This window comes from Eriocheir sinensis, chromosome 52 (assembly GCF_024679095.1).
Source record: "Eriocheir sinensis breed Jianghai 21 chromosome 52, ASM2467909v1, whole genome shotgun sequence".
In the NCBI taxonomy this organism is placed as follows: domain Eukaryota; kingdom Metazoa; phylum Arthropoda; class Malacostraca; order Decapoda; family Varunidae; genus Eriocheir; species Eriocheir sinensis.
This window is the reverse complement of record NC_066560.1, coordinates 8,982,543-8,995,042: the sequence shown is the minus strand read 5'-3', so window position 1 is coordinate 8,995,042 and position 12,500 is coordinate 8,982,543. Positions and strand designations below refer to the sequence as shown.

At 48.1% G+C, this 12,500-nt stretch overlaps 1 protein-coding gene across 7 annotated transcripts in view; it reads left to right on the top strand.

Moving 5' to 3' along the window:
• LOC126983032 (homeobox protein homothorax-like) overlaps nt 1–12,500 on the top strand; it is a 289,790-nt gene that overhangs the window by 120,257 nt on the left and 157,033 nt on the right. For all 7 annotated transcript variants that reach the window (XR_007735485.1, XM_050835464.1, XM_050835459.1 and 4 more), the window contains exon 6: nt 1,323–1,526. Coding sequence is in view for 6 of the 7 variants with exons in the window: in XM_050835464.1 (XP_050691421.1) it covers nt 1,323–1,526 (204 nt within the window). In the remaining variant the exon portion in view is untranslated. The remainder of the gene's footprint in view (nt 1–1,322; nt 1,527–12,500) is intronic.

The following is a 12,500-nucleotide window of genomic DNA, read 5'->3' as shown; positions in this document are numbered from 1 at the left end:
GCTCTTCTCCTCTCATTATCTTTCCTTTTTCTCTTCTCTCCTCTCCTTTCCTCTTCTTTTTTTATCTGTGTCGCCTTCTGTGCTTTCCTCCCCCCCCCTCCCCCCCCCTCCCTGCGTCCCAAGCTTTTTCTGAACACCTCGTTTCTGTCTCTTTAGTTCATGTTAACGGCGGCACTTCGCTCAGGCTTTAATGTGGTGTCATGTGGTGGTGATGGTAGTGGTGGTGGTGGTGGTGATGAGGGTGGTGAGGGTGGTGGTGATGAGGGTGAGTCTGTCTCCGGGGGAAGTAAGAGAAGGCATGGAGGTGGTGGTGGTGGTGATGGTGATTCTCTCTCTCTCTCTCTCTCTCTCTCTCTCTCTCTCTCTCTCTCTCTCAAGTGGCTTCACAATTTTATAAAGTCCGTGTAATAGACTGCGCAAAACTTGTACAATGAACGCTCTCTCTCTCTCTCTCTCTCTCTCTCTCTCTCTCTCTCTGACACACACACACACACACACACACACACACACACACACACACACACTGTAAAACATCTGGTGCTGACTGCGGCTGAAAGGGTTAAGGGGAAGATGTGGAGTCTCTATAGTGGCTTAATTTGGACCATCGGCGGCCGGGGAGACTCGAGCGTTTTTAGTGTTACAAATCTCGGTCGGTTCTTGAAGGTGCTGTGCCACGGGGAGACGCGAGGCGCAGCGGAGTGGAGGCGGTGGCAGGGGCAGGGGCAGGGAGGAGGGTCATGGCAGGGGGGTAAAAGGTCGAGGCCTCGTGGATGTATTTTCCATCTGTATGAACCCTGCCGCTGCCTCCCTTCCTCGTCCGCTGTCTCTGGTTCGGCTTTCAAAACAAATTAATAATGCAACGTATATCTTGCTCCGTATTGCCTCTCCACGCCGCTTTGGGCATCCTCTTGTTTTCCTTGTGTTCGTATCAACCTCCCGCCTCTCCTCCTCTCCTTCGCCCCCTCCGGCCCTCCTCCCGCCCCTCTCCCCTCGTCCCGACGCCTGGTCGTGACAGGTTAAAGGGGGAAGGCACTCCCCGACCCTTCCCACCACCTAATCCCCACACAGGCGTGTTTTCCCCTCCTCGCCGCCATTGGCTGCAGATGATTTAAGGTTTACTCCCGTTAGCACATGTTAATCCGCAGTGGCGGCCGGTTGTCCCCAGAGCTGCTCCTGCTAGCGGTGACGGTGCTCCTGCTGCCCCGCATCCTCCCTCCCCAGCAGTACGCGTGTGTTGGTGTGTCTGTGTGTCTGTGTGTTTGTGGCGCGGGTGACCCATGCAGCCGCTGCTCCGTCTCACGCCCAGCCTCTTCCTCCCTCAGGTGCACGAGCTGTGTGACAACTTCTGCCACCGGTACATATCGTGTTTGAAGGGCAAGATGCCCATCGATTTGGTCATTGACGAGAGGGACGGCCCCAAGCCCGACCTGGGCACTGGGGACTCAAACAACAACGCCGCCGCCGCCGCTGCCGGGCGGGCCTCGGCCGACACCACGCACACCGACGGCGCCTCCACTCCTGACGTGGTGAGTACCCGGCTCTGTTTTGTTGCTGCATTTTGTTCCAGGTGATGTTCCTCTCCAGTGTTCTATCTCAGTGTTCTGAGGGCACGGTGTGAGGCGTCTTGTGTTCCTCGCCGGGCAGTGCTTTCCCGCCATTGTGTTCACTGCTCAATCGCACGTTGTGTTCTGTGGGTATAATAGGCGAGCCTCTTGTGTTTGTCCTCTCTCGAGGCGCTCCTTGATCCTTCTTCCAAATAAAACTTACCCACGGTGCCTTCAGAGCAGAGGCTTCCTCCACACACGAAAGTTCCCCTCGCAGGGTGGGCGTCTTGGCGTCCCCGCCGCGCCGTGCCCCGCGGTGAGGCACGCTGCTCTGGGGGCGCCGCGTTGTGTCGCTTCCCACGGGTCGTGATCTCAGTGTTTCCTCCCCTGCAAGTGTTCCCCCTCGGCAGTGTTCCCAAGTGCTCCCCTCACACAGGGTTCCCCTCCGCCACGCCTCCCCTCGCGCCGCGAAGCCCCTTTGTTGAGGGGAGGCGGCGGGCGGCGGGGAAGGTTCCTGTTACGTGGAGACACAGGGGAGACATTAGCAGGCAGGGGCGGGCAGCCACACACCCTCGCAGCAGAGCCATGGGGGGTGAGGGTGAGACTACAAGGCCAGCAGGACAGTGGTAGGGTCAGCAGCTTCACTGATAGCGGGGAGGCAGCAGGGAGCCCAGAGATTCATTCAGCAGACAGGGCGGAGGCTCAATCAGCAGGATAAAGGAGTAGCAGGACGCTGGGGTAGATTAGCAGGGATGGCAGGGGTTCATTTAGGGTGGTATTGCATGGGCTTAGCAGGCAGGAGGGGGAGAGGGCTCAGCAGGCAGCAGGGGTGGGGGGAGGAGGGGTCGGTCAGGATGAGTAAAACTGACTCAGCATCACAATCAGTCAGTCGGCAGGAGAGGAGGGGGCGAAAGTAGGGTCAGTCAGCAGGGCGGGGGTGCGGGGCTCAGCAGGCAGTAGGGTCATGGGGGGGAAGAGGGGTCAGTCAGCAGGGCGGGGGTGCGGGGCTCAGCAGGCAGTAGGGTCATGGGGGGGGGAAGGGGGGTCAGTCAGCAGGGCGGGGGTGCGGGGTTCAGCAGGCAGTAGGGTCATGGGGGGGAGGGGGGTCAGTCAGCAGGAGCATAACGGCCTCACCATCACAATCAATGACCGACTATAAAATTAGTCCCCGAGGAGCCGCGCCGGGATCATCACAGCCCCTGGAAAATGAAATCTGGGCTTGGGGCCGAGCCAGCGCGCGAGCCGACCCTCTTATTCTTCGTCCTTGCCCTTCCTCCAGTAACCTCCTCCTCTTGCTTCTCCTTCTCCTCCTGTTACTGCTTCTGCTTGTATACCTCCTCCTCCTCCTTCTCCTGCATCTCCTACATGATAGCTCCTACTTTGCCTTCATCATCCCTTCTGCAGCTTCCAAGACATACGGCTCGCATCTCTCCCTTACTTCTCCTTTTGTTCGTCCAATCCCTCCTTCTTCTCTTCCTCCTCCTCCTCCTCTTGTTGCTACTCCTACATGTGTATACCTCCTCCTCCTACTGCGTCTTCCTCATCTCTTTTACAAGCTTCCAAGACACGAGGTTCGCATCTTTCCCTTACTTCTCCGTCTCCTCGTCCTTCTACTTCATCTCCACGCATACCTCCTTTCCTCTCCTTCGTTCTCCTCCTCCTCCTCTTCCTCCTCCTCCTCCTGCAGGCCTCCCTAGGTAGTACAGGATCGCATCTTTCCCTAACTGTGCTTAATTGAGTCGAGCAGATTTACCTTGCGGACCGGGACGAGGTGCTCCGTCAAGGCCCCGGCGACGAGGTGACCGAACTGGCGGCCCCTCGCGCGCCCCGGCAGGAGGCGGAGAAAGATGCAATAAAGCGGGTTTAGGTCCGCCGGCGAGCAATCTCAGTAATTGACAGGATCTAAAATATGGCCGCCACTCTCGCTTATGAGGCACGAAAGGAAGAGAGAAGGACGAGGAGGAGGAGGAGGAGGAGGGAACGGAGGAGGACGGGGAAGAAGAAGAGAATAATGGGAACGCAGGAGAAGGGGAAGGAAACCGGGTGATAATGGTGGTGGAGGGAGAAGGTAATTAGAAGAGAGAGAGAGAGAGAGAGAGAGAGAGAGAGAGAGAGAGAGAGAGAGAGAGAGAGAGAGAGAGAGATCTATTAGCTGGGAATACTTTCGGATCAAAATGATAAAACGACACTCTCTAATTGGCAACTCCCGACTTATTTATCACTGCCGAATACAAGAGGACGCCGCCGCTGTTGTTGTTGTTGTTGTTGTTGTTGATGTTGGTGGTGATGTTGTTGTTATCCTCAAGATCACAAACACCTTTAATTTTAACTTTGCGGTACTTTTTTTTGTTGTTGTTGTTTTCTTCTTAGCTTTTTAAAACACCCTCACTCATCCACATTCACTCACCTCCTCTTCCACTCATCCCTCCTTCTGTCTTTCTCCCTCTTTTCCTCCTTTCTTCCATCTCTCTTTTCCTACCTTCTTCCATCTCTCTTTTCCTCCCTTCCTTCCTTACTTTCCTCTTTTCCTCCCTTTTTTATTTACTTCGCCGCCGCCATTTTTTCACTCCCTCATTCTCCTTTTTTTTCCCCCTTCATCTTTCCCTCCTCCTCTCCTTCCTTCCTTCCTTTCCTTCTTTCCAATCAACTCTTTTCCTTGTCTACATTCACCAGGCAGTCGGTCAGTCCTTCGCTCTTTCCCTCCCTCCTCTCCTTCCTTCCTTCCTCCCTTGCTTCCTTCTTTCCTTCCTTCCTTCTTTCCTTCCTTCCTTTCCTCCTTTCCAACCAATTCTTATCCTTGTCTACATTCACCAATCAGTCGGTCAGTCCTCTCTTTCCCTCCCTCCCTCCTTCCTTCCTTCCTGTTTTCCTTATTTTCCTTACCGTCTGAAAATTCACCCACTCCCTCTCTCTTTCAATCTCCCTCCCTCTCTCTCTCTCTCTCTCTCAACCTCTTAGTCAGTCCGTCAGCAGGTAAGTGTATACAGCGGGGACAGTGCGCGGCCATAATTAATCGCTATCACACTCTTGTAAGTCCGCGCGAGGCAATTTATAAACGCGCTGAAATTAGTCGCGCGTCGGGAGAACACGCTACATTAAGTCGCTACGATTTTCTGGTGTCTTGTTGAGCGTTGCGGCGGATCACGTGACGACCAGCTGAAGATGTCCCAAAGTTACCTGTTCCTCCTCCTTCTCCTCCTCTTCCTCCTCCTCCTCCTCCTCCTCTAAGCAGTCCATTCACTCTTTTTTTTTTCTCTATGTCTCTCTCTCTTCACTCTTTCTTACTCGGTTTTCTTGGTTCCTTTTCATTTCTTCTCTTTTTTCTTCTTCTTCTCTCACTCTCATTTCATTTTCCCAATTCCCTTTTTCTTCTCTCCTTTTTTTATCTTACTCTCTTTTCTCGTCTTCCTTATTCCCGTTTCATCACTTCTTCCTTTTTTTTCTTCTTTCACTATTTCTCTCTTTCTCTGTTTTTCTGATTCCGTTCCGTTCCCTCTCCTTTCTCTTCTTGTTTCTTACTTTTTCTCTCCTTTCTCTGTTTTCTCATTTCCGTTCCGTTCCTTCTCCCTTTTTTCCCTCGTCTCACTCTTTCTCTCTTCCTCTCTTCCTTATCTCCCTTTCTCTTTCTTTTTCTCTGTTTCTCCGTTATCTTTTTATCGCTACGCACCTCGTTCTCTCTTTTTCTCATTTCCTATCTACCTGTCAGTGTGGAAGAAGAAAGAAAGATAGGTAGGGAGGGTAGGAGAGAAGACAGGTAGATAGGTAGGCAGGTAGACAGTTCCTCCCTTCTTTCTCTTTCTCCTCACCTGTACATCATTATCTCCTATTTTTTTAGCTCTATCTCCCTATTTTCGTCACAACATGAAGAGAGAAATCAAAATGTAGTTAGGTAGGTAGGTGGGTAGGTAGGTAATGAGGAGGAGGAGAAGGAGAAGGAAGAGGAGGAGGAAGGTGTGAAGCCGAGGTGGAGAAATAGGAAGAAGAGGATAGGAGGTGAGAAGATGTAAAAGAAGAAGGGAAAGGGAGGAAAAGGGAAGGGGTAAAAGATAAAAGGGAGGAAGAGAGAGAGAGAGAGAGAGAGAGAGAGAGAGAGAGAGAGAGAGAGAGAGAGAGAGAGAGAGAGAGAGAGAGAGAGAGAGTCAGTCAGGATGCATCTCTGTAAACACCTCAATGTCGGATCTCACCTGTCAGGCAAAGGTGTCGATGGAAAAAAGTCGAACATGTCCTTAATTATCACCTGCTTGTCTCCCGCTTACATATTCATAGTACTCCGTCTGTCTGTCTGTCTGTATGTCTGTCTGTCTCTCTCTCTCTCTCTGTCTTCCTCGCTCTTTCCTCTCTTCCTCTCACAGTTTCATCTCTACTCTTTTTTTTTTCTCTGTCTTTGCCCTCCTTAGCTTTTTATCAGAGAGAGAGAGAGAGAGAGAGAGAGAGAGAGAGAGGGAGAGGGAGAGAGCGAGAGCGAGAGAGAGAATGGTGAAGATTGAAAAAAGGAGGGAAGAAAGAAGAGAGGAAGACACAAGAAAAGGAAAGAGGGAAGGAAGAAAAAGTAGACAGTGAAGGAAGGAAGGAACGAAGGGAGAGATGGAAGGAAGGAAGAAAAGGGACGATACCAAGTAAAGAAGAAAGGAAAGGAGATGAAGGGAAAGGAAAGCAAAGGAAAAGAATGGAAAGGGACAAAACGAAGAGAATATAGCAATAAAAATAAAAATCAGACAAAGGGAAAAAGGGATAAAGAAGGACTGAAAGAAGAGATTTAACTAAGAAAAGGAAGATAAAGGAAAGGGAAGGGAAGGGACATAGGAACCAGGATGAACAAAAGGAGAAAGAAACTAAAGGATGGAGGGATAGAGGGAGGGAAAGGAGGGGCAGAGGAGGGCAGGTGCGGCGTGAACTGGACAGGTGTTGTGATGGGGGGGGGGGGGGGGATGAGGGGGATTCTGCTCACCTGGACGAGGCACAGAGATGGCAAAGATAACACCTGGTGATGACGGATTACACCTGAGCTTCCGACCCGCTGCTGTTGAATATGGAGGAAGAGGAGGAGGAGGAGGAGGAGGAAAGAGAACTGTTAAGGAAAGAAGAAATTGAAGTATGGAAGGAACGAAGGAGGTGAAGTACTGAGGGAAGGGACGGTGAAAAGAGAGAAAAAAAGGGAAGGAAGAATGAAAAGAGGGAGACACAAGAAAAGAAAGATGATGGAGGTGTGAAGACAAGGCAGATAGGAAGGAGGAAGAAGATAGGAAGTGAGAAAATGATAAAGGAGCAGGAAGGAGTTGACGAAATGATGGGGTTAGAGAGATAAGGAGAAGAGGGGGGAGGAAAAGGAGTTGATGGATGTTTGGAGACGATTGAGGAAGATGAAGATAGGAGGTGAGAGGATGATGAAGAAGCAGTAATCAGAAAAAAATAGTGATGGAGGGAAAGAAGAAGAAGGCAGAAGGAAAAGAAGGGAGAGAAAAGGACTTAGAAGAGAGGAATAGGAAGTAAGTAAAAGAGTTAGGAAAAGAAGAGGAAAGGAGGAAAGGGTGGAGAGGAAGACAAGAAGAAGAAGAATAGGAGAAAGAAACAAAAGATTAACTCAGTGTTCTTTCCCTCTTCTTCTTCTTCTTCTTCTTCTTCCTCCTCCTCCTCCTCCTCCTCCTCCTCCCCCCCGATATTCGCCAGGCTGTCACCATTATCGTCACCGTCGTCGTCTCAAACATCAAAAGGAAAGAAAGGAAGCAGCCGCGTCATTAACATATCACCAGCGACGTAATCTCACCATCTACAAATTGGCGGGGAACGGCCGGGTCAGGCAAAGGAAGGGATCAACGCTCCCCTTGTCCCCCTTGTTCCCCCTGCCCCCCCTTGCTCTACGAAGGCCCCCTATCTATTCCTTTCTTTTTTCTCATTTTTTTCTCCCCTTCTTTCCCTTTCCTCGTTTTCTTCTCCCTTCCCTTCTCTCTCTTTCCTCTTCCCCTTTAATGTTTTCCCTTCATCTCCTCTTTTCAATCCTTCTTTACCTCCTCTCTCCTTTTCTTTACACCTGTTTTGCCTACACTTCTATCCCCACCCACCCCCCACGTCCCACCCTCCTCCTCCTCCTCCTCCTCCACCTCCTCCCTCATAGTTGCGTGTTTGGGGAGAAAGTGGAAGCAAGGACCCGCGACAGACGACATGATAAGTTGCGTTAGAATAATGTAATGATGTAATGAGACGGGTGTGATTGGGGCGGCGGGGGGGGGGGGGGGGAAGGGCCCGTGTATCGTGTCGGGCGGAGATAATCAGGTAAATACACCGACCGACTAATTGACTTGCCGGGTTAGCGAGACATAATTCCAGTCTCGTATGATAAAAAAAAAAAAAAGTAAGAGTGTGCATTCTCTCCTCAATTGTGTAAAATGTAAACGATGGACAGGTGTGATAGGTGCAAATTACGAGGCGCTTACCTGTGTTGCTGTTGTTGATTATTACTTACCTGTGTTTTGAGGACGACTTCGTTAATTATTCAAGGTGTTTAATGAGGCAGGTAAATGGCTTCAGTAAGTAAGTAAGGAGGAATATATTTAATGACGATAATAAAAAAGCGTAAAGAAGAAGGAGTTAATGATTTAGCGGTGACAGGAGGAGGAAGGGAGCCGAGAGAGTTAATGAAGGGAGCCTCACCGACGACTTAAAAACAGACAGATGGAGACGGATAGGCTGATAAATAGACAGGTAAACGTGACAGGTGAGGTGCATGCGACACACACACACACACACACACACACACACACACACACACACACACACACACACACACACACACACACACCTGTCTACCTAATTACCTATCTACCTATATCCTTATCTATACCTATTCTACATGCCCACCTACCTAACGTGTACCTATTTCCTACCTACACACACACACACACACACACACACACACACACACACACACACACACACACACACACACACACACACACACGTAGCACAACAAAGAGGTCCTAGTAAATTACAGGTACACAACTCGCAGGTCAGGTAAACACGTTGGCGCGGCTGCCTCACCTTAAGCAGCAATAAATTAAGCCCGCGCGCCATAAAAAGGTGTCGCCTGCACATGTCTGATAAAAAAGTCTCGCACCTTCGATTAATGTGAACCTCGCACGCTTACCTGACGTTCCTTGTACCTACTTACCTACCTGTGTGCCCGCTTACCTTAGCTTACCTTACTTTACCTTTCTTTATCTTACCTTACTTTACCTTACCTGCCGTTCCTTGTACCTCCCTACCTGTGTTCCCGCCTCGCCTGGCCTTACCTTAGCTTACCTTTGCCTTGCCTTACCTTACCTTACCTTACTTTACCTTTCTTTATCTTACCTTACTTTACCTTACCTGCCGTTCCTTGTACCTCCCTTCCTGTGTTCCCGCCTCGCCTGGCCTTACCTTACCTTAGCTTACCTTGCCTTACCTCACCTTACCTTATCTTTCTTTACCTTACCTTATTTTACCTTACCTGACATGTCTTGTAATCTACCTGTGTGCCCGCCTTGTCTCGCCCTACCTTAGCTTACCTTGCCTCCCCTTACCTTTCCTTGCCTTTCCTTACCTTTCCTTACCTTACCTTTCCTTTCCTTTCCTTTCCTTTCCTTTCCTTGCCTTGCCTTGCCTTGCCTTTCCTTACCGTACCTTACCTTACCTTACCTTACCTTGCCTTACCTTACCTTACCTTTCCTTTCCATACTTTACCTTACATTACCTTACCTGTCATGCCTTGCACCTACCTATTTGTCCACTTCGTCTATCCTTACCTTAGCTTACCTTGCCTCACCATACCTTACCTTACCTCACCTTACCTTATTTTATCTTATACCTATCAGTGGGCCCACCTTGTTTGGCCTTACCTTACCTTGCCTTACCTTACCTTTCCTTACCTTGCCTCACCCTGATTTACGTTAATTTTACCTTACATCACCTTACCTTTTATTACCTGAGCTTACCTTACCTTACCTTACCTTACCTTACCTTACTTTACCTTACCTTCCATGTCTCACCTGTGTTATTTATATTTTTTTAGGCAGGTAAAGTTGTTAGTTAGATAATGAGGGAAAAGATATGTGTGTGTGTGTGTGTGTGTGTGTGTGTGTGTGTGTGTGTGTGTGTGTGTGTGTGTGTGTGTGTGTGTGACGTCTTGTAGTGTTATTATTGTATCCCTTTCTCTTTCATCTTTGGCTTAATGACGTGTGCAATTTGTGCTGCCAGGGGTTCGAATCCTCCTCCTCCTCCTCCTCCTCCTCCTCCTCCTCCTCCTCCTCCTTTTCCTAGTTTTTGCTGTACTGTTTCTCATTATTATTTTCTCGCAATTTGAGAAGATTTATTCCATTTTCGTTCATAACTCGTGCAATTGTCTTGTATTTGACGTGTTTTTTTCATGTCTCCTTTTTTTTTCTCTCTCTCTCTCTCCCTTTGTCCTTTATTATTTTATTGGTCTTGTTGCTGTTGTTCAAGGTTTGCGGTGCTGTGTCTTTCCTCTTTTTTGTTTGTTTGTTTGTTTGCTTTGTTTCTCATTTTTTTTGGGGGGGGGAGGGGCAGTTTGGTAGCCTTTCCGTTTTTTTGTGTGTGTTTATGTATATATGTGTGCGTGTGTGTGCGTGTGTGTGTGTGTGTGATAAGAAGGCTCGCCAACACAGCAGGAAGGGATGTTTCTGAATGGAGGGTTGGTTGCTGCCTCGACTGATGGTGATGATGATGATGGTGGTGATGACGGTGGTGAGGATGGTGATTGAGCGTCGGGGGAAGCGTAAGAGATTTCATGATTTCAGTTATTGTGGTGGTGATGAAGGTGGTGGTGATGGTGGTGGTGACTGGTGTAGAATAGTGGTAGTGGTGGTGATGAGAGAGAGAGAGAGAGAGAGAGAGAACGCGTGGTACTATAGTGAAATTGTTACGATCGTGGTAGTTTTGGTGGTGGTGGTGGTGGTGGTAATTGCAGTGCTGGTGATGATGATAAATGGAAACGGTAGGAACATAAATTCTGAAATAAATGCGGAGGAGAGATAAAAGGAGAGAGGAAAAAAAAGAAAAAGTATACCACGCGAGCGAGCGAGCGAGCGTAATAAAAGTAGAATGAATGAATGGAAAAAAAAAAATAAAACGTGTAAATTATTCAGTGTGGAAAGTTTTAGTGGTTCTTTATTTGCGTTTTTAGTAGCATTTTTTTTTGTCATTATATCATTTTTATCACAACCACAACCACTACTACTACTACTACTACTACTACTACTACTGCTACTACTACTACTACTACAGTCACTACTATCCCTGTCATGTTAACCCCCTCTACCACTACTACTGCTTGTCAATCAAACAGTCGGTCGATCGGTTATCAATTTCATGAAGTGTAACACGAATTCTAAAGAGTGAGTGTAACACAAGCCTCCGATAACGATGTATATCCGTGCGTGACAAATGGTTAGACAAGACCTTGGATTGGTTAACTTAATTCACTTCTTGCTAAACCTTGCCAGAGAAAGAGGAAGAGAGAGAGAAAGAAATGCAGAGGTAGATAGATAGATTAGTCGAATGATAGTTAACCTTGCCAGAGAAAGAGAAAGGAATGGATAGGTGGGCAGATAGATTGGTCGAATGATAGTCAACCTTGCTAGAGAAAAAGGAAGATAGAAAGAGATAAAGATAGAATAGAGATAGAAAGAAGATAGAGAGAGAAATGGATAGGTAGGCAGATAGACTGGTAGATTGATAGCCAGAGTAAAACAACATCTTATTCACGCTATTACACAACCCTGGTATGTAAGGAGTCAGGGAACACGCGTTAAATCAAGGTTTTGAAGTGGATGCGATAATTAGTATAGCCGAGTCCAAACAGGTGACTCACAATGCGTTTTTTATAGACCAGTTCAACGTTTTTGTCTTTCATTTTATCAGTGGTTTGACTTCGCTCACCTGCTCGTTAACTTACCTGCATACTTAACGAGAGAGGAAATTACTTACGCAGAATTGTAAAAAAAAGTAATAATAATAATAAAAAGACTGGTACTCATCTCAGGAAATATATAAGAACGCAATCGCTTGTAATTTGTGATGACTTGATATAGAAAGTTATGTGTCTGATAATGATGATGATAATGATAGTGGTGATGAAGGATTGGTAATAAAAATGAGGGGAGAAACGATGAACACAACAGAAGGAAAATACGACCCAAAAATAATCGGAAACAAACAAACAAAAAAAAAGAAGTAGAGAATAAAAGAAGGAGGAGGAGGAGGAGGAGGAAGAGATAATGAAGGAAGGAGGAAGAGGAGGGATGGAAGAAAAGGGGGATGGGGAGGCTGATGAAAGAAACAAATAGGAAAGAAAAGAGTTAAAAGGAGTAAGAGGAAGAGGAAGAGTAAAGGGAGGAAGATGTGGAAGAGGATGATGATGGGGAGATGGGGTGATGAAAGAGACAAATAAAGAAACAAAGAGTAAACAGAGGAGAAGAAAGAGGAGGGAATGAAGGAAGGAGGAAGAGAAGGAGGGAAGAGGGGAGGGAAGGAAGGGGGGGAATGGGGAGGATGATGAGAGAAAGAAAGAAAGAGGCGAAGAGTAAACGGAGAAGGAAGAAGAGAAGGGAATAAAGGAAGGGGAAGGGAAGGAAGGGGAAGGGAAGGAAGGGGGGGAGTGGGGGGGGTGATGATGGTGGGGGTGGCGGTGTAGCTAAAGAACACCTGCTTCCCCCCCACCTCCCCTCCCCCCTGCCTCTTCCTCCTCCTCCTCCTCCTCCTCCTCCTCCTCCCCTGGCTGCTGTATACACCACTTGTGCTTCAGGTGGTTCTCTCTCTCTCTCTCTCTCTCTCTCTCTCTCTCTCTCTCTCTCTCTCTCTCTCTCTCTCTCTCTCTCATCTATTTCTGTTTTTTACGTTTTTTTCGCTTTTTTCTCGTTTCTTTGCTTTATTTATTTTTTTGTATTTTTCCGACACAAAGAATAC